Here is a 23,842-nt window from a genome sequence, read left to right on the forward strand (position 1 = left end):
TTATCTGGTATACTAGAGCTAAATCAGGGAGGAACAATGTGTTGTTGGAGATGAGGGATGAAATAAGTTAAATTACCTATTTACAGTGCTTTGTTGTGAAACCACAGTCCCTCCATCTCCCGGCCATCTTTGGAGAGATGTAAGCTTCTGTCCTCAATGGACACCACCAGGTGATATCCTGTCTCTAAAGGGAAGGAATATTTTTGGAAGATTCTGTCAGCACACTGGTATTTCTTTGGCAGCTTCTTTTTTGAGTGGTAAATTATTTTTTGTTTGTGTTTGTGTCTCTGGGATCTTGCCTTTTGTTCTGTCCACAACATGAATTTTCAATTTTTATTGCAGTTTGCTTAAATGAGGAGAGCTTCACTTTTTAGTATGGGAACTGATGGTATCTCAGTAGCTGTTAAAAGACTGATGTATCAGGCTCAACTCACTGCCTTGTACATTTTGATTGCTCATTTTGGGAAGTCCAAATATATGATGTGATTTATTGTTTGAATAGCACTTTACTATGTTTTGCTACTTGGTTCTAGGCCATTTTCAGAACCAGACTTGTTTCCTTTTTTTCCCCTTTGTGTTATTTGAAAAACATTCAATGTTTTTGACTGAGAAATTGAATCCAATAAATGGAAGCCACTGTGTGATAGGGAAATACGGTATACTTAGATGTGATACACTAAGGTGTTTCCCCTTTGTACAGTTCAATTCCTTTCTGTAATCAAGAGGACTGTTGAACTCAGTGAAGTCCCAGAGATTTTGTGTTAGCTAAATATGGCGTGAAACTGTCCAATTTAAAATCAGAGACGTCATCCACTTTAAAGATAATAATTCTTGCTTTTAATTTGAGAATCTCAAAGAGCATTTCAAGCTAAGTTATTTAGAAAGATGACAGCACATTAAATTTTGGCTTGGGTAAATATAGTGATGCATTAAAATTAAACACTGGGTTTGCCTACATTCTGCAATTCATTTCAAAGTATTTTCCTTTTGATTCTTAAAAAAATGCATGACTGTAATTTACATTTATTGTATAGTAATTAAGTCAAAGGAAAGGAAATTCAAAACAACACTTACTATACCATAAGTGATAGACAACCTCTGTTATTATAAAGGTTTTTAAAAATTTGAGGCCTTATTATAAGCTGTTCAGTAGCCCACTTTTTTTCTCACTTGATAATACATCAGTTTTTCATGTTCTTCCCCCAGTTACTCCATGACTCACTCTCTCACTAGATTTAAGTCTTTGCCCAAATACCACCTTGGTGAGGCATTTCTCAACACTTTTCTTTAAAATTGCAACATCCTACCACCACCCTGGCAGTTCTCTCTCCCTTCCTTGTTTTGAATTCTTTATGTTGCTCATCACCATTTGATATTCAATATGTTTTATTTATTTTTTAATCAGCTTTTCCCTCCTGCTACAGTGAAGTTGGGGGCAACACTTTATTTTATTGATTAGTTGAATAATTTTGTTATTTGTTCTTCCCTCCCCCAGTGTCTTGAGTTGTACCTGTCACATGAAAGGTACTCAATGAATAAATAGGTGACAGGGGTAGATGAACCTCATTCTTTTTATGACTACAAAATTCTCCGGTGTGTAATTGACTACAGTTTATTTTTTAACGAATCCCATGTTGATGAGCATTCTGATTTTCCTATTATATTGTATTGTGATGAAGATTTTATAACATGCTTCTATGCAAACTTTTCAGTTACTTCTTTACATAATTTATTAAAAGTGGTATCATTGAGTTAAACTTTGTAAGTACTTTTGAGAATTTGATACCTTCTGGCAAGTTTTCTTAAAGAAAGTTCTATCTAATATTTCTTGGACTCCAACTAGAAATATATGAGTGCTGGTTTCCCTATACCATCATCAATTCTGTATTTCATCACTATTTTAAAAATTATTTATTGTATTTAATTGACACATAATAATGGTACAGATTTATAGTAATGTACAGTGCAATGTTTTGTACATGTTCATGTGTGTGAAAGAGCAAAAAATTAGCTTATCTATCACTTTATTTCTTTGACATCACTATTTTTAATCTTAGTCCTTTTTAAATGGTATTGTCAGAAAATTAAGTACTATTGGAATCAACTATTTTTTAGTTAAACAGGAAATAAAATGGAAAAATGATAGAAAGGTGAATTATTCTAATGCATAGTCATGTGTATTAAAAGGTTGTAATCTAAAAATGTATACATGAAAACTAAAAAGTCAACGTCACAGAGCTTCTAGTTTACTGGGAGGGTGCATCGCTTAAGGGTTATGACCTGCTGTTTTGGTGGCAGTAAGGACAGGTAACTAGGAATGCCCAGCCTTGCCCTAATAATGAGCATTTCTCCTAGAGGAGATACACACTCAAAGAGCAGCAGTAGAAGGGGAATCTAGGCACTGCTTTATTAATAGCTCCATGAATGTCAATCTCCCTCTGGGACAGAGGTCTGTGGTTGCACTGAGATGGTATGCAGGTTTTGGCTTTAGGAAGAGATTTTTTTATCCCATCTTCTCCTCTCACCACCACATCTTAGAAGCCTCCATGCTCAGTGAGCTGCATCCCTGAAGGATCTGGCTTGAAGTTCTGATCTACCTCTATGAGGTCAACAAAAATATTTCCCACAATAGCTGGCTTGGCTTTCCTGGTAACCAGATGCCACATAGGTCTGAAGAAGTATAAGAAAGAGAGCCTTCTGGGTGCTTCTTAAACAGACCTGCTGGGCACAGTGCTGCATGCCTGTAATTACAGCTACTGGGGAGGCTGAGGCAAGAGGATCATAAGTTCACGGCCAAGTTGGGCAACATAGTGGGACTCTGTCTCAAAATAAAAAATAAAAATGAAATACAATTGAGATCCTTACAGTAGTATCTGGATCAGTTGCATTAGCGAACCTCTCCCTTGTCAGAGAAAAGAACAGAAGTGGGAAGGTGAAATAGCATGAAAGGGCTTTGTCTCTTAATAGAAATAACACACTGGATAAATCAGAGCAATTTATTCATATTTTTAGTTACAGCCAATGGAGTCAATAGGTTGAGAAGGCTGAGAAGTGATGGATTAAATGCTACTTATCCTCAATTGTTCTCTTGACCTTTGTCATATTACAGTATTTCCTGGTGGTTTTTTGAAACTTTACTCAGCTGAACATTTGGAAATAACACATTTCTAGGTACTGAAAATTTCAGTTTTGTGTATTTGTATTATTTGAAAAATGCAAAGGAGAGTTGAGCTGTACCAAGGAACTCAGGGCTGTGTTTTATCCCTCTAAGAATAGTGGGGGCCAAACTTGAAATGCAAGTTTATGATTCCTGCGAGGGCAAAAGATAAGGTGCTGAGCTCCCCTTTGGTCTAGTAGGAAACAAAAGTACAAATGAATAAAATCATGACAAGCTAAAAGTTTGTGTTTTCCTTCCACTGGTATTCCTCAGCTGCAAAATTCAGCTTCTTAGAGGCAAGTTGCCATTGTCAGTTTCTTGGGAATCCATTCCAAAGTTTCTTCATGATAGTACATACATGTATCTATAGACACATTACTTACACAAATAACACTTGTCTATTAAAATAGTGAGCTAGAAGTTAGAATTCTCATAACAGTTTGATTTAAGATAGTTAAGAGTTTTTCACACACATACATATGTGTGTGAAAGATCAAAATAGGATAATTAGCATTTCTATCACCTCCAACATTTTTCATTGCTTTGTCATCACGAATTTTAATCTTAGTTCTTCTTTTAAATGACATTGTTGGTTAGGAAATTAAGTACTATCAAAATCAACCATTTATTTTTTAGTTAATCAACAGGAAATAAAAATGGAAATAAAAATACAAAAGTATCATTGATAGAAAGGTTCCAGCTCTCCCCAATCATTCATGTTTTCCTCCAAAGAACCCATTTTTCTCTCCATCTTTCATCTTCTATCTGTTTTCTAGATATTTACCCTTTCTTCTATCTTTCTTAAAAATGTGAACTCCCTAAGGAATGTGATAAGAAGTCTTTGGCAGTTAGTTTGATGAGCTAAAAACTTTGGACTGCCTTAATAATTGATACAAGTAAAGAAGAAAATTATTATGAGGTAATGGTTATGAGGTTATCATTAGGGATATTAAAAAATCTACCTTTATTGCCTAGAATATTGATCACTTGAATATTTTCAAATTATTTCTTTTTGAAAAATATATCTATTTTCTTTCTCTGTTCCTTTTCACCCTCCCAAGACTATCATCAGTCTGTGCTTCATGATATTTATGTCCTATTACAAAAATAGGGCAAAGAAGAATACAGTTGGAAGAGACCTCAGAGACAGGCAGTTGTACTTTTCATTCCAAAACCTAATTTGTTGAACTATTCATGTGACTTTTGTTGACCTTTGTTTTTCTTTATATAATAGGATTGCCAAGATCTTTGTTTTACTTTTGATATTATCTGATGCTATAATAATTCCGTATAACATAACAGAACCTGATGAATTATAAGAGGGTATTCAGCAATCTGTATTTTAACAAGATCTTTCAGAGATCCTGATGAGTTCTGAAGTTTGGGAACCATTCTTGTGGAGGGTTGTCCTGTGAATGAGAGGTAGAATATGAAAATTTGAGTACATTGCCTGAGTACATTGCCTGGTACATTACTCTGAAGATGACCAAATTTCACTGTGGGCTAGACTTGGCAGCTCTTAGCTACTCTTCAAATTCTAACAGCGATGTTTATAAAGCCAATGAAGGCCAAGTGAACAAATTCCCAACGTTGTCAGAACAACCAGACTCACCATCTTTCCATGGTGTCCCTCTTTCCATTCTTAGACTCTTTCTCCAAATACCTAAGTTGAGATACTTTGCTACTATACAAAAACAACTCATTTTAATGATGGAGACTGCTGCCCTACGGCTAAATGTTGAACAGCTGAAATGCAAGGATCTGCTACTCATCTATAAATAGAGGAGAATACTTCCCCAACGCATCAAAAACATTATTTTTAAAAGGAAGAGAAAAAAATAGAAAAACTGTTTAAAAGGAAATTTCTCTTTTCCCAGTACAATTTTTTGCAAAAATCTATTTTGAGATTTTATACTATGAGCCATACAGCTCTTGGATATATGTTTATACCTCAGATTTTAGAGATTAGACATGGTGTCTGAACCCCCATTCTTGTTGGTCAAAGATGGGTTTTCTTGGTCTCCTGAGCCTCATTACTTCCTGCCTGGATTGTATTTTCTAAATCAGATGTTTCTTATTTCAGTTTCTCCTCATCTATTCTGCATGTACTTTAAACTTTAGTAAATCATATTATAACCAAGTGTTCCTGCCTCAGAATTCCTTGTGTGCATGATAAAATTAACACTCAGCTCTGTGTGCATCCCACTTAGTTATTCATCTCTTTTATAATTTTTATCACCCAGTAACACTATTCTATATGCCTGGGTTTTCGGTACATTATGCCTTACTTTTTATTCTCTATGCCCTGAGTTTTTGTTGTTGTTGTTGTTTCTATCCCTCTTTTTGCCTAGAGTGGACTTGCTGTCTACACCACAATGGCAAGGGCAATTATAGGATCCAGTCAGCCTCCCTTGTTCCTCCACCTGGGCATAAGTTTTATTTTTTATGTGATTTTCCAGAAGTTTGTCCTCTTCATAAATTGTATCTTGTATCATCATTACTTGTATACATGTTTTTTTCCCCTCTTCTACTTGATTAAAAATTGATTGAGGGCAAGCTCCATGTCTTATATAATTTGGTAACCCCATCCCCCAAACCAAGCACATTCCCTGCTCTTGCTAAATTCACTTGACCCCTCTAGACTAGTTTTTATGCTGCTTCTAAATATCAAATCTTTTCTTCCCTCTGAAAGTTAAGGCTATTAATTAAACTGAGGAGAGCTAAGATGGGGAATAATTGCTATAGAAGGCAAAAAATTATGTGTCAAAGCCAATTATGAAAGAGTAAAGTGTCAGCAAATATATATTTTTAAAGAGTATTATGAAATTGCATCCCTATTAACTTTGTGTGTGTGTTTCCTTTCTGCAGGTGATTTTCTTCCACCGCCCCCTCCACCTCTGGATGATCCTGGTGCCCTTCCATCTGGCTCTGGAAACTTTCCTCCTCCACCCCCACTTGATGACAGTGCTTTCAAAGTGCAGGTAGGAGCTGAGGGTACACTCATATACTAGGAGGAAGCTCATGAATTCAATAATTGTTTCTGTGGTAGGTAAACATTTATCCAGAGCCTATAGAGGGCTTTGCAACTTACAAGGAACCAAGGCACTTTAATGCAAAATGCCCAGCTCAAGCTTCTAGGAGTTCTGCTGGCTTACATTCTGAAGCCCTGGAAATCCTTTTAACTGCTAATTTTGTTTCAAAACCCAAAGCAATTTTTTAGGAATGCTGTTTGAGAAGTCCACATTTTCTTGTTATTCCCAGAACACACAGCCAGGTCTTTTTTATTGCCTTTTCCCCTCTGTATCCACAAACATTGCATTTAAATGAGTAAGTCTGATATTTTAAGGCTCTTGTTGGTCACTGTGGATCCCTGTTGGACAGTGACATCTTTCTAGCAAAAGAACTACAACAAAAATCCTTAGATTTTTCTCTTCTGGGTAAGTTTAAGGATGCATATTATTGATAGGTGTTATACTCCAGAGAGGGTAAATTGCAAAGGAACTCAGGGCTGGACATAGAAGTTACATTAAAAGTAGGTTGCAGATTGTGTTCATAAGTGACAGGTGAGTGACATATCATTTAGTCCAAAGATATCATTTATGTAAGGACAGGCAATTAACAAAATCATAGAATTACTGTTGTGTTCTTAGGTATGGTGATATTAGTCTAGATATATTGAAGAAAAAATTAAGAGTCCTTGTCTTTTAGAGAAAGATCTGAAATAATGGCAGATGCAACGCAAGAGTGTCTGATACTTGCTTCAAAATAAGAAGAGTAGAAAACTTCTGAATGAAAACATGGGTGAGAATAAGATTAGCTGTGAATTGATAGCTGTTGGGTGCATGATTATTTCTGTTATTTAGTCTACATTGCCATATATCTAAATTTCCCTGTAAGAAGTATAAAGGAGGAAAAGGCATAGAAAAGAATTGTTTAAATGATTCAGTCTATGGTCTTGTTTTCTTTCTCCCAAATTTTGGGTTGGGGGAGATAGAGGAAGAAATGATTCATTCATTTGGGCATTATTCAAGTACTAGAAAATCTATAATTTAAAAAGACAGCCTGCCTCCTAGAACTTACAAGTTGGTACATTAGTGAAAATGAACAAAATATATGCCTTATGAAATACATTGAATGAACTTCCTGCCAGGGGAAATAGGAATGGGAATGTGACTTTCTATAATATGCATGGTCAATAAGGACCTAATCTGAAGGTGACACTTAGACAAAGACTTGAAGGAGAAGAGCAGGGAATAGACCATAGGGATTTTGGGGGAGTATATTTTCATGTACAATGTTAGAAGAAACTTTTAATAGTATTGATCCATTGAAATTAGTAAGTTCCAATTCAGTTTTGATTCTAAACCTTTTAAATACTATTTCAAGTTTTGTGTCTTGCATGTATGTGCATATATATACATGTGTATACATGTGTCATATATGTGCGTGCATGTGTGTGTGTTTCTGTGTGTGTGTTTGTATATAATATATATATATATATCTTTTGCATTTTTGTAACCTAACACAAAGATCAGAAGCCAGTAATGACAAGAGTTCTATAGAGTTTACATTTAGTTTATGAAGCAGAATCCTTTGTAAATAAAAATATGATTGAGTTTCCTTACATAACCATCTTTAATAAAAAATTGTAAAAGCCTGAGTTTGCTTTTTATGTGTCTTTGCTCTTATTTTGTTGGTAATGGTTCTTTGAATGTTGTTTAATATTCATAATTTAAAATTCACTTATTTCTTTTTCTTTTCTGTATTGTTATGGATACTATTCTGTTGCATTTTCAATCTTTACTTCTTTAAAGATTGCTTGACTTAGTGACAGAGATTTGCTTTTGAAAATTAGTTCAGCATCTTATCCTAGCTGCGTGATTTTTAAGCAGGTCACAAATGGACCCAGTTTCCTCACAATTACAAACAGGTAAATATACCTATAAATACACCTACTTTTCACAATGAAATGACACATAGTTGAATTTGAAATTGTTAAACTGAAATAGATAAAAAGACATTTTGATGTCATAGTAAATATTACTATGTGAAACTAATAATAACAAGAATAATATTAAGGCTTTGCCAGGGGGTTCACAAAAAAAAAATCCTTCAATTCATAAACACAGGATGACTTTCCATTTATTTCTGTCCTCCTTAATTTCTTTCATCAATATTTCATAGTTTTCATTGTAGAACTCTTTTATCTCCTGGGTTAAAGTTTATTCCTAGGTATTTTATTTTATTTTTAACTTTTATAAGTGGAATATCTTATTCAGATAGTTTTTTTTTGCCATATTAAAAAAAATTACTGTTTTTGTATGTTGATTTTTGCATTCTGTGATGTGACTGAATTTTTAAGTTAATTCTAATAGTTTTTGTGGAGTCCTTAGGACTTTCTATATATGTGATCATATTGTCTGCAAACAGGGACAATTTGACTTCCTTTTTTTCCAATTTGGATGTTTTTGAATTCTTTCTCTTGCCTAATTGCTCTGGCTAGGACTTTCAGTTCTGTGTTGAATAGAAGTGGTGAAAGTGGGCATCCTTGTCCTGTTCATGGGGCTTTCATAAAATGACAAAAAGTCTCTTTCTGTGTGGACTTTGTTCTGAGGAATGTACTCAAGCCATGGCTTTGTTTTTGAAGAGGAAGGAAATAAACAAAAAGCCCGTTGCCATGTTGGCTTATGTTCTGTGTAAAACAGAAGGGAGGAAGATAAAAAATAACGGAAGGTTTGCCAAATGGAAAGGACAAATCTGGTAGGGAAAGTGTTATTTTTGAGACTCTTTGTATGGAAAATTGTTGGAGAGATAAAAAAGAAAACTGGACCTGCCCTTCCTTGGTGTAGTAGTGACTCTGATGTGCCAGTGGCTTGGGGCATGCCCACCCCACCTTTAGATATGAGCTGTGATAGTTGAAGCACTTTTTTTTTCTCTCAGTTCTGGTGAAACCTCCTGTTGCCAAGTCCAGATTATAGCTGGTGGATGTGTGTTTTTATGTGCAACACTGTTTATGTTTCCAACCATATTTTCAGCTCAGAGCCAAAAGAATGTCTACTAAGTGTGACTATGAGAATTATAAGAGATTCAGGGCTGAAAGGGACCTTTAGATCATTTAGCCCTCCCCTGGCACCAGGCATCTAGATACGGCCCTTTTAAGTATTTGAATGAATTATTTCCCTTTTTTTGGCAATGGGAAAACTGAGAACCAAGGAAGTGAAGATCCTGTAGTTTCTGACAGAGCTTTTACTGGATTTGGCCTTGACCTTTGTACCAGATGGCCCATGCACTTGGTTTTGCTTTAGTTCCCTGTCAAGCTGTTAGTCTCTGAGATTCAGAATAGGGGGTACATGCTTTTATCTGGAAAGACTACATACTGCTGGAGTTTTGCTTGGCATTCTGAATTTTTTTATTTTTAATTTAACCCAGGGGTGCTTTACCACTGAGCTACATCCCCAGCACACTCCTCCCCCTTTTAAATTTTGACACAGGATCTCATGAAGTTGCTTAGGGCCTTGCTAAATTACTGAGACCGGCCTTGAACTTGTGATCTTCCTGCCTCAGCCTCCTGAGCCTATGGGATTACAGGTGTGTGCCACTGCTTCTGGCAACACTGTATTTTTTATATATGCTATACACTTTTTTTTTTCTTTTGCAAAGGCCAAATAAGCAATTATTTTCAAGAATTCTTGGAGAGTTCTTGTTTCCATGGGAAAAGATGAATCTTGGAAAACAAATGAGGAATTTGGTTTGCTTTTCTGTCAGGACCAATTTGTCCTCTGTGCCTGTGAGGTTTGGGTGATCCTTTAGCAGTTACATTATTCATTCATTTGTTCTTAATGCTTTTAGTGTAAATTAAGTAACTTCTTTACGTAGATCCCTATGCTAGGGATCCTAGCCTTTAAACTTGTCCTCAAAAGTCAGGGCCCCTAAATCTCCAATTGGCGGACTGAGTTAGCAGTGGTTGGTTGGCAATTTCATGTTATTTTCAGCTAGACCATGGGCAGGTATTGCTTAGGGCAGTTACACAGGAGGAGGATTGTTTTAGTCAGCTGTTTTGCCGCTATGATTAAAAGGACCCAACCAGAACAACTGAAGAGGAGGAAAGGTTTATTTGAGGGCTCACAGTTTCAGAGGTCTTAGTCCATAGAAGGCCGGCTCCATTCATTGGGGCTCGAGGTGAGGCTGAACATCATGGTGGGAGAGGGTGACAGAGGGAAGCAGCTCACATTATGATGATCAGGAAGCAGAGTCCAATCACCAGATACAAATATATACCCAAAGCCTCACCCCAATTCCTACCTCCTCTAGCCACACCCTACCACTTCAGTTGCCACCCAGTTAATCCTATTAGGGATTGATCCACTCATTAGCTTAAGGCTCTAACCCAATCATTTCTCCTCCAAACTTTCTTGCATTGTCTCACATGTGAGCTTTTGGGGGACACCACATCTAAACTTAACTAGGATGTCTCAAAGAATTTCAGGTTTGTGAGAGAATCAGAGATCACACATTCAAGTCCCTTTCTATTGTTACCTTTTTTTTTTCCTATATAAACAAAATATTTATGGATGTCCTATAAGTATGACAATGTGAGATGTAAGGAGATGGATTAGGTATAGTGCTTAGAATCAAGGCTTGAAGATCTCTCTCTCTCTCTGTCTCACACACACACACACAAAACACACACACATGCGCACACACACACACACACACACATTTAAATGAAGACATTTCATGGCAAATTGTGCCTCAGTCATGATGCTTTGATCAGAAGCACAATCTAAGTTCTGTATTCGTGATAGGGGAAATAAGTTAACTATGATTGGAGATATGCAAGTAGGATTTTTAGAAACAATTTCAGATGAACTAAACTTTGATGATTAGGTAGGGCCAAAATTTTCAGATGGAGGAATGGATTTTTTTTTTTTTTTTAAGTAATGAAGTAAGAATAATAAAAACACAGAAAAAGGAAATCACAAAGTCAGTGTGAGAGGCCTTGAACTTCCAACTGTGGAATTTACTTTTGTCTAAAAGTACTTGTAATTTAATGCAGGTGTTTGTTATTATTTTAAATATAAAGGTGACACCTCCAGTCTGTTGTTAGGTGCCATAAAACAAAATGTGTCATACTGGCAGGAAGCCCCATGCAAACTGTTCTGAGTTACCTGCTTGACTTCCATGAGAACCTTGGGGACTTATCTGCTGACACATGATGGCTTCACTTTCAGGTGTCAAATATTTAACCTCCTCTTTCTATGATAATTTTGCTGTACTTTCTCCATGTTGTCCAGTTAATGACTCACAGCCATGCCTCTCTTGCTGTGGCCTGCCCTGTTGTCTCTATCTCAGAAAACCAGCTATTTTTGTCCTTTGCTGGTTATTTGAAATGTTAAATTTCTCTTCTTATGGGATTGAAATTTGTCCTTTTAAGGTTTCCTTATACTGATTTTCTTCCCATTTTCTTAAATAATGATGCACAGTCAAAGGAAATGTCCAACCAGGACAGAGAGAGGTGGGTACTACGTACCTCAAAGAATTGGTCAGTAAAGGTACAGGAAGAAGGTGATTTTTCTAAGAACAAGGTGAGAACAGAGTAACATAAGTTATGCTTAGAATTAGTGAAAAAAAAAAAAAGTAAGCGAATTCTCTGACATAATTTATTTTAAAGTTATACTCCCAAAATTTAAAGGCAGTTCAGTCCCATTCTTGTGGAAACAGTTTGAAGTCCATATATGTGTATGGTGAAGGGTGGCTCATAATCATATTTCTACTTACCCATTTTACACATTTTTTTTTACGCATTTCTGAACATTAAGAACTCAAGTCTGCTGCCCTGACCGCTTTTATTCAGAAATGCACAGAAAGAGGCAAGCTGGATTGGCTTTATATGGTTTGGACAAGTCTTATCATAGAGGGCGTTTTTTCTATTGACTGGCAGTGAGGTGAGGAAGGAAGAGACTGGGTATAAAAGGAGATCCAGGCAACTGTGACTAGGAGTGAAGGCAGTGGTCTGTTGCCAGAGCAAGAACAAGGTGGTCAACAAAAGATTGAATGCACTCTGAGATACTTGTCCTTTCTTGCACTGAGAATGCAAGTATATCTTGACCTGTGAGAACATACCTAAGGAATGATTAAGATGCTTATTTCTCCATGGCCCTTCACTTGGTTCCTTTTGGATAAGCAAGCTCTAGTTGATTTGTAGTTTGCCATCCTGGAAGCAACAGGAGCAGCAGCAGTGATAGCAGCAGCTTGCATTGCCATGATCTTCTACTTTTATGGTTCTTGTATGTAGGTCAGCGTTTGTTTAGCAAGACTGGACCGGTCTGCTGGTATGCTGCTGGCTATGGCAGTGTGACTTCCTAGAAGTGAATGTCAAAGTTTTTCTGTTTGCTTTTTACTCTGAATCATCCTCTGGGTATTCAGATGAAAAAGAGAGGGAAATTTTGGTGTCTGTACTTGTCAAAATGTCTTTCTCTGACAATAGCATGTCTAGAGTCAATAAGGGGGGGTGTTCCAGTGTTCATTTAGAATGTTGAACTTTTTTCATGGAATGGGTATTTTACTTCTTCCCCTCTTTCTCCTCTTCATCTTCCCCCGCTCCAATTTTTTTCTCTGCTTCTCCTTCTCTTCCTTCTTTTGCAGTGTTGGGAATTGAATCCAGGGCCTTGTGTATACTAGGCAAGCTCTCTATGACTGAGCTCTGCTCCCAGCCCCTTTGCCTTCTATTTTTTTAAAAAATTTATTGAAAGTGGTAAAGCTTTCCTGTGATCGTAGGGGAATATGTGTGTACATACACACCCAACCTTATCAACCCAATTACCATAAAGTAATCTAGGACACATTCTTTCTTTCTGTGTGAAAGATTAATCATTGTACAAAGAATGTCTCATGGGGAAATCCTGTTGTACACTGGGATAACAATGAGGTTAGCTCTGCTTTAGCTCCTCAGTTTCTGGGTAGGAAGTAATTTCCTGCACTTGCATATTACAGAAACTTTCCTTTGCCCAACTTAAGCGAAACTGCAGATGTTTATTTTTGAATCCTTGGAAGTTTTTATGCCATTTTGTCTGTCTGATTAAGTCTAAGTGGTTACATCAAGGATGAAATATGTTTATTTCATTGTTTTTTTTTTCTTTGCTGATGAAAAAGTAATGCATGTTTTCAAGTTATAAAAAGTAATATAAGTAAAGTGAATAAATAATATAGATTCAATGTTTCCAGTGTTTCTTTATGAAGGAAAAATTATGATCTGCATATATGTCCCCATCTCCACTACCCAACAGATGATGTTGAGTGGTATTCTTCTCTCTTCCTCATCCCAAGTGTTATTAAAACAACAGAGTAACTCCACCAGCATTGTAAAAGTGTGCCTTTCCCCCCTGGAAAGCAGTGTGGAGAATCCTCAGAAAATGTGGAATGGACCCAACTTTTGACCCAGTTATCCCACTCCTCAGTTTATACCCAAAGGACTTAAAATCAGCATACTACAGTAACACAGCCACATCAATGTTTATAACAGGTCAATTCAAAATAGCTAGATTGTGGAACCAACCTAGATGCCCTTCAACAGATGAATGGATAAAGAGGTGGTGGTATATATACACAATGGAATATTACTTAGTCATAAAGAAGAATAATATTATGGCATTTGCAGATAAATAGATGGAATTGGAGAATATCATCCTAAGTGAAATAAGTCAATTCCAAAAAACGAAATGCTGAATGTTTTCCCTGAGAAGTGGATGATGATATATAATGGGGGTGTGGGGTGGGGGATGAGAGAAGAATGGAGGATTATGTAGAGGAAAATAAGAGGGAGGGAGTATAGAAAATGATGGAATGAGATAGACATCATTACCGTATGTACATGTATGATTACACGAATGGTATGAATCTACAGCGTGTACAACCATAGAAACAAAATGATGTACCCCATTTGTGTACAGTGAATCAAAATGCAGTCTAAAAAAACAAAACAAAACAAACGAACAAACAAAAAAAAACAATTGAGTAGTGGGACAAGAGTGGGAGAGGGGAGGTGAAAGGGGAATCATGAACTGAAATTGATTTCCATGCATGTCTGAGTTAGTTGGGATGAACCCAACTACTATGTATAACTATAAAGCTCCAATAAAAATTTTTGTTGAGTATGTTGTAATATTTTCAACTTTGTTGGAACCTTTTTTTGGGGATGGGGCAATATTGGGGATTGACCCCAGAGCACTTTACCACTGTGTTATATCCCTGGTTCTTGTTATTTTTTTTCATTTTAAGACAGGGCCTAAGTTGCAGAGCCCGACCTCAAACTTGTGATCCTCCTGTGTCAGTCTCCCAAGTAGCTGGGATTACAGGTGTGTGCCACCTTGTCTGCTTTGAACACCTTTATTTTAAGAATCATTTCTCATGCTAAATTGTACAACCACATTAGTAATTGTTCAATCATAACTTTTACTTATTATACTTTTTTGTTTTTCTTTTTCTTGTATTCATCATCCAGATTTTTTCCTTTTATGTTCAGCTTTTTTCAACTACAGTGCTTTTATTGAATTTTACTTAATGTATTTTCTGAGTCTTTGAATATCACAAAATGACATATTTTCTTCCATATTAAGTTTGGCTACAAGTAGAATTGTAGGACCAAATTTGCCTTGCCTTAATATTCTACAATGATTTTGAACTATCTTTTATTATAATTTACTAATAAGTACTTGTAGCTGAGAGATCAGATGCCATTCTCATTCCTTTTGCAATTTAGCAATCTTTTCCTTTTGATCTTTAAGCTGTATTTGTGGGACTCAGTAGTTCTATGCTGTGTCTACCCCACTATTCCCACTCAGCATTCAGTGACGGGTTGATCCTGAGAGTCAGGATCAACTATCTTTAGCTAAGGGAAAATATTCTTGTGTTGTTTGGGAAAAGCATTTTACTCCTTCATTTGCTGCAATAATTAGCTTTTAGACTATTTATTTATGTATTTATTTATGTATTTATTTATCTTCTCTTTTCATATTCTTTATTGGTGCATTATAGCTGTACATAATGATGGATTTGTTGTTACATAGTTGTACATGCACACAATATTAATTTTTAAAAAGGTATTAATTCTATAAATGATGTAAAAAACAAAAAAGCTACACACCATTGTTACAGTAATACTTTTATAATTTTTCATATACTTACCTTTAGTAAAATATACCTTTTCCTCCTCCCCCCCTTTTTTTCTTTCTTCCTTTCTTTCCTTCCTTCCCCTCCTTCCTTCCTTTCTTTTTTTTTGGTAGTACTTAGGATTGAGGGTCTCACATGTGCTAGACAAGCACTCTGCCACTGAGCTACATCACTTTTTAAAGTTTTTTCTGGAGAGAAGTTCTTCCTAGTTGCAAGGTGAGGCTGTCCTTGAACTTACCATCATCCTGCCTTGGCCTCTTGAGTAGCTGAGGAAGGTGTGCACCACCGCAAGCTGTCTGACAAGTCTATTTCTTGTCTTTCAGTTATTGTCTAGTGACCTTTCATTTCATCCTTCAGAACTCATATTACCTTTTCTTGCTGAAAAAATCTAGTGGGAACAAACTCTCTGATCTTGTTTTTCTGGGAATGTCATAATTCCTTCCTGACATTTGAAGGACAATTTTATTTATTTATTTATTTGGTCCCAGGGATTGAACCCAGGGGTGCTTAACCACTGAGCCACATCCCCAGCCCTTTTTATTTTTATTTTGAGACCGGGTTTCACTAAGTTGCTCAGGGTCTCGCGATGTTGCTGAGGCTGGCCTCAAATTTGTGATCCTCAGCCTTCTGAGTTGCTGGGTTACAGGCATCCCTTTGCAACCAACTGAGCGACCTTTTTTTTTTTTTTTTAATTTTTAAATCTGGAATAGGATTCTTTGTTGACAGTTTCTTTCTTTTAGTACTTTGAGTATATCAGCCTCTTAAATTTCTTATGAAAAATCTGCAGATAATATTATTGAAGCTCCCTGTATGTGATGAATAAGTACCCTCTCTTGCTGCTTTCAAAATTCTTTGCCTTTTTCTTTCTTCCAACAGTTTCTGAGGTGTCTCAGGGTTTGCCTCTTATTGTCTCAGCTTCAAGCTTCTTGGGAAGGCTTTGGCCATTTTTTTTTCCCTCAAATATTCTTTCTATTCGTCTTTCTCTCATTTTTTCTGAAATCCCACAGTACATGTATTGGTCAGTTTCAGGTACTTCCAGTATCCCATAGGTACCTTTGGCACTATTTGGTTGTTTTCAGTGTTTTCTTTCTATTTCTGAGAGTTGATATTTTGCATTGACTAATTTTCAAGTACCCCAACTGTTTCTTCTATGTGTTCAAATTTATTTTGAATTTCTCTAGTGAATTTTTCTTTCAATAACTATAATCTTCACTCCCAGAATTATTGGGGTTTCTTTTTCTTTCTCTTTGTTGATATTTTCGTTTTGTTAATACTTAAACAAAACAAAACAAAAGTTTTACCTTTCTTTAGTTCTTTGAGCATCTTTAGGATAGTAGTTTTAAAGTCTTTGTCAAGTTGAACACCATCAGGTCTTTATTGGGGATAGGTTCTATTGGGTTTATTTTTATTTTTTGCTCTGAATGGGCTATACTGTCTTTTATTATTTGTGTTTAGTGATTATTGTTATTGTTGTCATTGAAAAAATGTATATTTATATCCAATCAGGTGGTAAATCTGGAAATTAGACTTTTCCTTTTTCATAGGCTTTGCTGCTTTTTGTCTCTGTCTCTCTCACTCTCTGCCCCCTTCCCCCCTATGCCTAGAATCAACCTTAGGTGGAAAGTTAATATTTTAGGTGTTTTTTGATCCTCTGCCTTTCCCTGGACATGTGTGGTAACTGTCATTTCCTCCATATATGCAATTTTGAATGTCTTAGTCATCAGTGTTTGGCTCCCAAAACAGGAAAAAGTGAAAGATACAGGGAAAAAGAAAGGGAATGACTACTTATGTCCCCTAGAAATCATGTCAGTCAAGTGAGACGGGCAACAACATTGGCAACTGCCTCCTTTTCTTCGTGTTCTTGATTAGAAGCAATGACCAATGATCAGAGCACAGATCCCTGATATTCAGAAGACAAGGTTCTTTTTTGCCCACCCTGGGTCCTGTGGGATATATGCAGGCTGCTTCCGGAACACAGACACGGTTGCCTGCTAAGGGACTGAGGGATGGGGCGTGGATAGCTGCTCCTGTTCCAAGAGCTGAAATTGACCTAAATCAACCAGTTTACCATCTAAGAATTTCCCCTGTATGGTGGAAGCTTTCAATTAACTCCAGCGTTCCAAAATAGTTACATCACAGAGACTCTGCTAGTGCCGTGGAATGCAGTGGTTGTCTGGGTGGGGAGACAGATTTCTGTTCTTTCCTCTGCCGCCATATTCCCAGAATCTCTTCGTCCTCTTTTGATTATCACTGAACAGAGCTTCCTTGATTCCTCTCCTGAATCTGATTATGTCCCCCACCCTCTCTCTTTAAATAGATTTCCCTTTTCCCTTCCTGTCCCTATATTTAAGTGTCCACTCCAGATCTCCCTTTGCCCTTCTGTCTTCTCTCAGGAGAAGTCAGAATTCTAACCTTGGCTGATCTGATAACTGGAATTAGCTTTGACTCTTGGCATGGTTTTGTCCTTTGATAGCAGTTATATTCCCTATCCATAGGCTAGTTCCACAAGGAAAGCCAGTTCAGAGTGTCCCAGACACTATTCATCCTCTTCTTCAGTTAGAAGTACCAGCATATTTTCTGGTGTCCTGAAGTATAAATTCTGTGCTCATTGTTGATAGGATTTTCTTTTTAAGTATATTCACCACCAAGGACTTTTTGACTTGAAAACCCCTCTCAGGTTTGCTCTAGTTTGTTCTTGCCCATCATCTTAACTCCTTCCTGCCCCAGATCACGGATGACTCATTGTTGTAATTCTGTCTTTTTCACATTCCAGCTGCATATCTCTAACAATAATTCAAAATTGTTATTTTTTCTTATGGATGTTTATTGCCTAACACATTAAATTTCTTCTCTTGGTTGAGCTTTCAGACCTCCATGACCTATCTCACCCTGCACAACTTATCTCCCAGTCTGCTCCCTATATAATCTTGCTCTTTTGAGGATGTCTTCCTTATTAGTTTCATATGCAGAGTTAATTTTCCTGTGTCTGTCTTACTGCCTGAAGCATCTTCTCTTAACTGGTCAGTAATCATTCATTTTTAAACAATCCTAAGTCAGTTGCCACTGTCTTCCTCATGTGTGTCTGGCACTTTTGGCTCATTCTGGCACTTCTGGCTCATCCTGATCCTTTTCTTCTCTGCATCCTTACTCTTTTGACTGAGTAGTGTGGTATAGCAACATGAGAGCAAGGTTTAGTGACAAGAAGTTCTGTTCTGTTCTTTGCCAATGTGTTTCCCAACTTCACATGCTAAATGGGAATGTTAATAGCAGTTTCATAGAAATTTATTTTGAGAATTAATTAAGATAATGAATATAGTGTATCTAGTAATATCTGGTTCATAGTGAAGTCTGCTATGAATCAGTTGATAGATAAATCAGTTAATGCTGTTTGATTTTCCTGCCATTTAATATATGCCTCTTTGTAGAGTGATGAAATTATTTCATGTACATTAATCTTCCCACCAGATTGATTTTCATAAAACAAGAATCACAAAATAACATGGCAGAGACCTGTGAAGATCATTTAATTTCACAAATCATAGAGATTGAGATTCGAATAGTCCTTATCCAGGCAAAAATTCTTGTGGTAAAGAAACTGGATGGATGAAATTGGAGAATATCATGCTAAGTGAGATAAGCCAATCTCAAAAAACTAAAGGACGAATGATCTTGCTGATAAGCGGATGAGGACGTATAATGGGGGGTGGGAGGTGTTAGCGTTAGGGTTAGGGTTAGATTTAGGGTTAGGGATAAGGAGGGTAGTAAGAATGGAGGAAGGAAGGACTGTATTGAGGGAGAAGAGGGGTGGGAGGGGTGGAGGGGAAGGGAAAAAATAACAGAATGAATCAAGCAACATTGCCCTATGTAAATTTATGATTACACAAATGGTATGCCTTGACTCCATGTACAAATAGAGAAACAACATGTATCCCATTTGTTTACAATAAAAAAAAAAGAAAGAAACTGGAGCCCAAATTTCCTGAGTAAACTATTAAAGGTTACATAGTTACTAGGAGAGCTGTACCCCAACCACAATTAGAGGTTTCTAGACTTCTAAACGTGTACTCTTTCCATTACCTTCTTGTTAATTTTCCTGTATCAATTACCTAAAGTTTGTATCACTACTCAGATTCCTGCATCACTGATAGTCCTTATCGATGTAGAGCAGCTATTAGGTTGATATTTGTGCACTGATTGATTGCATCATTTTTTTACCTTGGCGACAGGCGTTCTCTGGGAATAAACTGTGGTGAACTTAGCATATGTATCACCTTTTTGGATGCTCTTGACATTGTCGTAAGCATGCAGAGGGTTCAACATGTACCACTTCTGTTCTCTGTGTCAGGGTGTTGGGGAAAGGAAATGGGAGAGGAAGTTATATACATCTTGAGCAAATCAGGCTTTTCTATTTTTAGTCCTTGCTACTGTTTGGAAAGTACAGCCCCTGTTCATGGCAGTCTGGCATGTGTTTCCTTAGTGCCATTTCAGAAAAGGGGAAAAATAAATATGGGAATTTTTTTTTTTTTTTTGTAGTGAAAATAGTTACTCAGTGAAATCACACGTTTCCCCCTTTTCTCTTGATGAAACCTCAAACCAACTAAGCACAGATTCCTCAACCTCAGCTATGCATGTCACAGCCTCATGTCGAACAGGACACTGGAGTCAGCAAAATGTAGTCTAGCAAGATATGCTCTGGTGCTTCAGCAAAACAGTGGGTGGCGAAGGCAGGGCTAGGAGTGGCGATGTGGTTGGCTTGACCAGCACCAGATTGATGCCCTGTGGAGAAACTGAAGCCAGAGCTAGGTAGTCCGACATGTAGCATTGGTACCCTTTTCTTTAGCTGTTCCTTTGCCGACTGTCTCTCCTTGGTGAAATTCTCCCTGTCTTATATCCACTCCACCAATTACAATAAATGCATGACTTCTCTTAAGTAGTTATGATGACACTTGGGGAAATTTTTCTAATCTAGGACTATATTAACTACTATCGGGGAACAACAGAGGGACTTATCCTGGTGAACACAATCTGATCTACATTTAGGATTGTTTTACTAGAGTAGGACATGACCAAGCAAAAGAGGGAATGATAGCAGGGATTGGGGTCAACCTCACGAGTCCATGGGGGCAGACAAGGCCTGAACTGAGGTACTGCGCCTGATCTGAGGTACTGCCCATGAACATGGGGAAGGGTCATTCGGAAAGGAGGGGCCTTAGGAAAGGGAGGGGTCCAGGATGCTTTGCAGGATTCTGACTTTCTTCAGGGGAGATGATTTTTCTTCCTGTCTTGGTGTTTATCAAATGGGAAGATCCTCTGAAAAATCAGGAACTCTGAGGCAAGTATGATGTGAACATTATTAGAGGAAATATTGATAATAACAAATATTGCCCCTCATTAAGGAGAGAGAATACACATACAGTCAACCTACATAAGCAGCTCTGCTTTGATAAAATTGTGGGAGTAGGGTGAGAATAATGCATTGCTCTAATTAATGCTAATTTGTGGATACTGCTGTATTGTTGTCATTGTTTTTTAATTGAATATGTATTAAGCTACAACAGGGTGCTATGAATAATACCAACTTATAGTTGATTTATTAGAACACTCAGTAGACTTTATAAACACCAATAAATGGAAACTCACAGCACCCCTTGTAGGTGGTAAACATCTTTGCCATTTCTACAAATGAGGAGAAGTGAAGTCGATTGCGTTTGCTCTTCTGGCACTGTGGGTGAGAACACAGAACTGTTGAATGAGAGAAGTATTTTCCCTGTTCCTGGGAACTAGGTTAGAACACATTACTAAAGAATTCTTAAATGTGTTCAGAGTTGTGGGATTGTAATTAAATTATTCCAGTTGTTGTTAGCACTTGAATTAGCGATAGGCAGATGGAGTTTAGGCCCGCGGATTTCAAATTTATTGTGGAAAAGAATTGGGGATGGGACAGAAGGTTTATTAAATGCAGATGACTAGGCCCCACCTTCATGTGTTTTAATTGTTAAATCAGGAGGGTGGAAAGCTAAGACTGGCCCCTTTTAATGGACATCTGAGATGCTTCTGTCTGCAGAGGATGCTCAGCTTCCCTTTGATACCCCAACTTTGCCTTATTATAGGAACTTCCTTTGACCACTGAAATCTAGAGTAACCTTGAGACCAAAACTTTTCATTTCATAGGTGGAGGGTCTCCTAGAAATCACCTGGTGTGATCTTGTCATCCTCTCTTTTAGGGAACATACCATCAGTGAACATTTACAGAAGATCTGCTGCCTGCTTAACATTCTAATGGATATTTAAATACCAGTCCTTGCCTTCACCTGGTCTTAAAGATACCTTTGTGGGGTTGGTATTATATTCCCCTGTTTCATAAGCAGAAACTGAAACTAAGAGTTCACGACTTGGTCAAACCTCATGCTTGTTTAAATCCTTTCTGTTTAAATCTAGTAGGCCCTACATTTCACTTTAAGTTTGAACCACAGATGGAAAGATTTGCAGGACCAAAAAAGTTTGAATATGGCTGTAAATCCTGCAGAACTGGTTTAAGTATGACATATTTTAAAAAAGGCATTCATGTAAAAATGGTGGAGAGGTGAGGAGAAAAGTGGAATGGACAGTTTAGCTTTTTGTTATGCCTTTATTGTGTGTCTTGTTTCTTTTTTTTGGACTGGGGACTGAGGTGACCCTAGGTGAAGAGCAGACCTTTGGTTATCACTTGACTCTGCACAGCCAATGTAAAAGGAAACGTTTGTCAGAAGAGACTAGAATGGGGCATGAGCAGAATTGTGGAGGAGAGAAAGAATTTTTAAGTTGGAACAAGAATAGTGAGGTTGAGACGACATCATTCCTTGCAGCCTTTAGACTTTCTTCAACCTCTGTCTAGTGAAGCGACAGTCTTGTTACAGCAGTCTGTTAATCTGCAATCCTGTGTTCGAAGGTGGGGATGTTTGTGAGATCTAGCCCTGCCTGTTTCTGGTGTTGTGGAATCACATTCATTCCTGATCACAGTGAGATCAATAACTTCCCGATATGTTTCTATACTCATTTTTTATCAATGGCAACCTTTGTCATAAAAATAGGAATTCCTGCTGAGCGTGTTAATGTAAATTGTCTGTGCACTGCTTAAAATATATGTGATTCATACCCTGTGTTTGTTCCCACATCAACACTAAGTCCCAAGATACAATTACCCCTGCCCACTCTCTCCTTCGTCATGGTGACTGTGTTTATCCTTTAGATATCTGTGCCTTGGACCAGAGCCAAGCTCATTCTATGCCTAGGGTCTGCACACCTGAATGATCTGATTGCAGCTGACCCTCTGAGTCTGCGCTTACTCTGTTTGTACCTCAAAGAACACTTGTATTTGCCAAGTGCTCTCAGGCGTTGCAGAAATCCTCTCGTGTCTTTATGCTCATGTAGTAAATTTCTTAAATATGTTTTCTCCATCCAAGGTCTTCTCAACTCTCACTGCACCCTTGTAGCTCACTCTCCCCGATTTCTCCATTTAGCTGCTCTTTCTTCTTCCTCTTTCTTTTTTCTCTAACATCTTATGCTTCATACCCACATGTACTCTGCCTTCCAATGTGGCTATTTTTGGATAAACTAGCCTCTCTAATGCAGCCTTATGCACTTGGAGGGCAGAGAATCACTGATTTTCCTTTCCTCCCTCTGTTCTTCCTTCCTTCCTTCCTTCCTTCCTTCCTTCCTTCCTTCCTTTTCTTCTTCTTTCCTTTTTTCCTTCCTTCTTTTCCTGATCTTCTGGTTCTTTTATTCTTAATATTTGATAAATATTTATGGAAAAGTGAATAAAAACTATCCTAAATGGGGAAGTAGAAGATGAAAGAGAATGTTGGATCTTGCCTTTTTAATTATAGTTACAACCATGACCTAATTCTTAGTAACCTAATGTGCTCATATAATCTCGGTTTGAAGCTTACAGGCAGGTCTGTTCCCCTTCTTCATTTTCAGCCTGATTATCAAGCAAAATACTAGAGCTTTGGAACAAAATGTTTGGGTCCTAAATTCTAATTCTTCTATTTCCTACATGAGTGACCCTAGAACAGTATCTTTTCCTTTCTGATCTTCGTTTTCCTCTTTTGTTAAACAAGAAGAATAACACCTGCCAATCTCTAGGAATGCTGGGTGAACGCAGTGAGATGTTTGTGAAAGTACTTTTCTAAACTTAGGTGTTCCTCTACTAACAGTGGCAGTGCAGAAGGAGATAAGGGCCCCTTCCAAGTTCCCAGTGTGACTGTGTCCCAGGCTGAGTGTGGAGGACTGTTTAGCTGGCGACACATGCTACTGGCTTGTAGGATCTTTACCAGAACTGCCTTGAAACAGGAAATTTGACCAAGGGAAAATGATGATCGGATTGAGGATGTTCATAATGGAACTGATGCATCTTTTCTTACTAGAAAATATGATTCCTGCGATTTTAGATAATTTCCCCATATCTTTTCCATTCTAAGGTATAGCATGTATTTTGAAGATTCCTGTCCTATTTGCTCAAATGCTGTCACTCTCACC

At 37.4% G+C, this 23,842-nt stretch overlaps 1 protein-coding gene across 8 annotated transcripts in view; it reads left to right on the forward strand.

The window, feature by feature from the left end:
* Positions 1 to 23,842, forward strand: part of Lpp (LIM domain containing preferred translocation partner in lipoma) — a 651,895-nt gene that overhangs the window by 279,810 nt on the left and 348,243 nt on the right. For all 8 annotated transcript variants that reach the window (XM_047563184.1, XM_047563190.1, XM_047563192.1 and 5 more), the window contains one exon: positions 6,026 to 6,138. In XM_047563184.1, the coding sequence (XP_047419140.1) occupies positions 6,026 to 6,138 (113 nt within the window). The remainder of the gene's footprint in view (positions 1 to 6,025; positions 6,139 to 23,842) is intronic.

This window comes from Sciurus carolinensis, chromosome 9 (genome assembly GCF_902686445.1).
Source record: "Sciurus carolinensis chromosome 9, mSciCar1.2, whole genome shotgun sequence".
Classification (NCBI taxonomy): domain Eukaryota; kingdom Metazoa; phylum Chordata; class Mammalia; order Rodentia; family Sciuridae; genus Sciurus; species Sciurus carolinensis.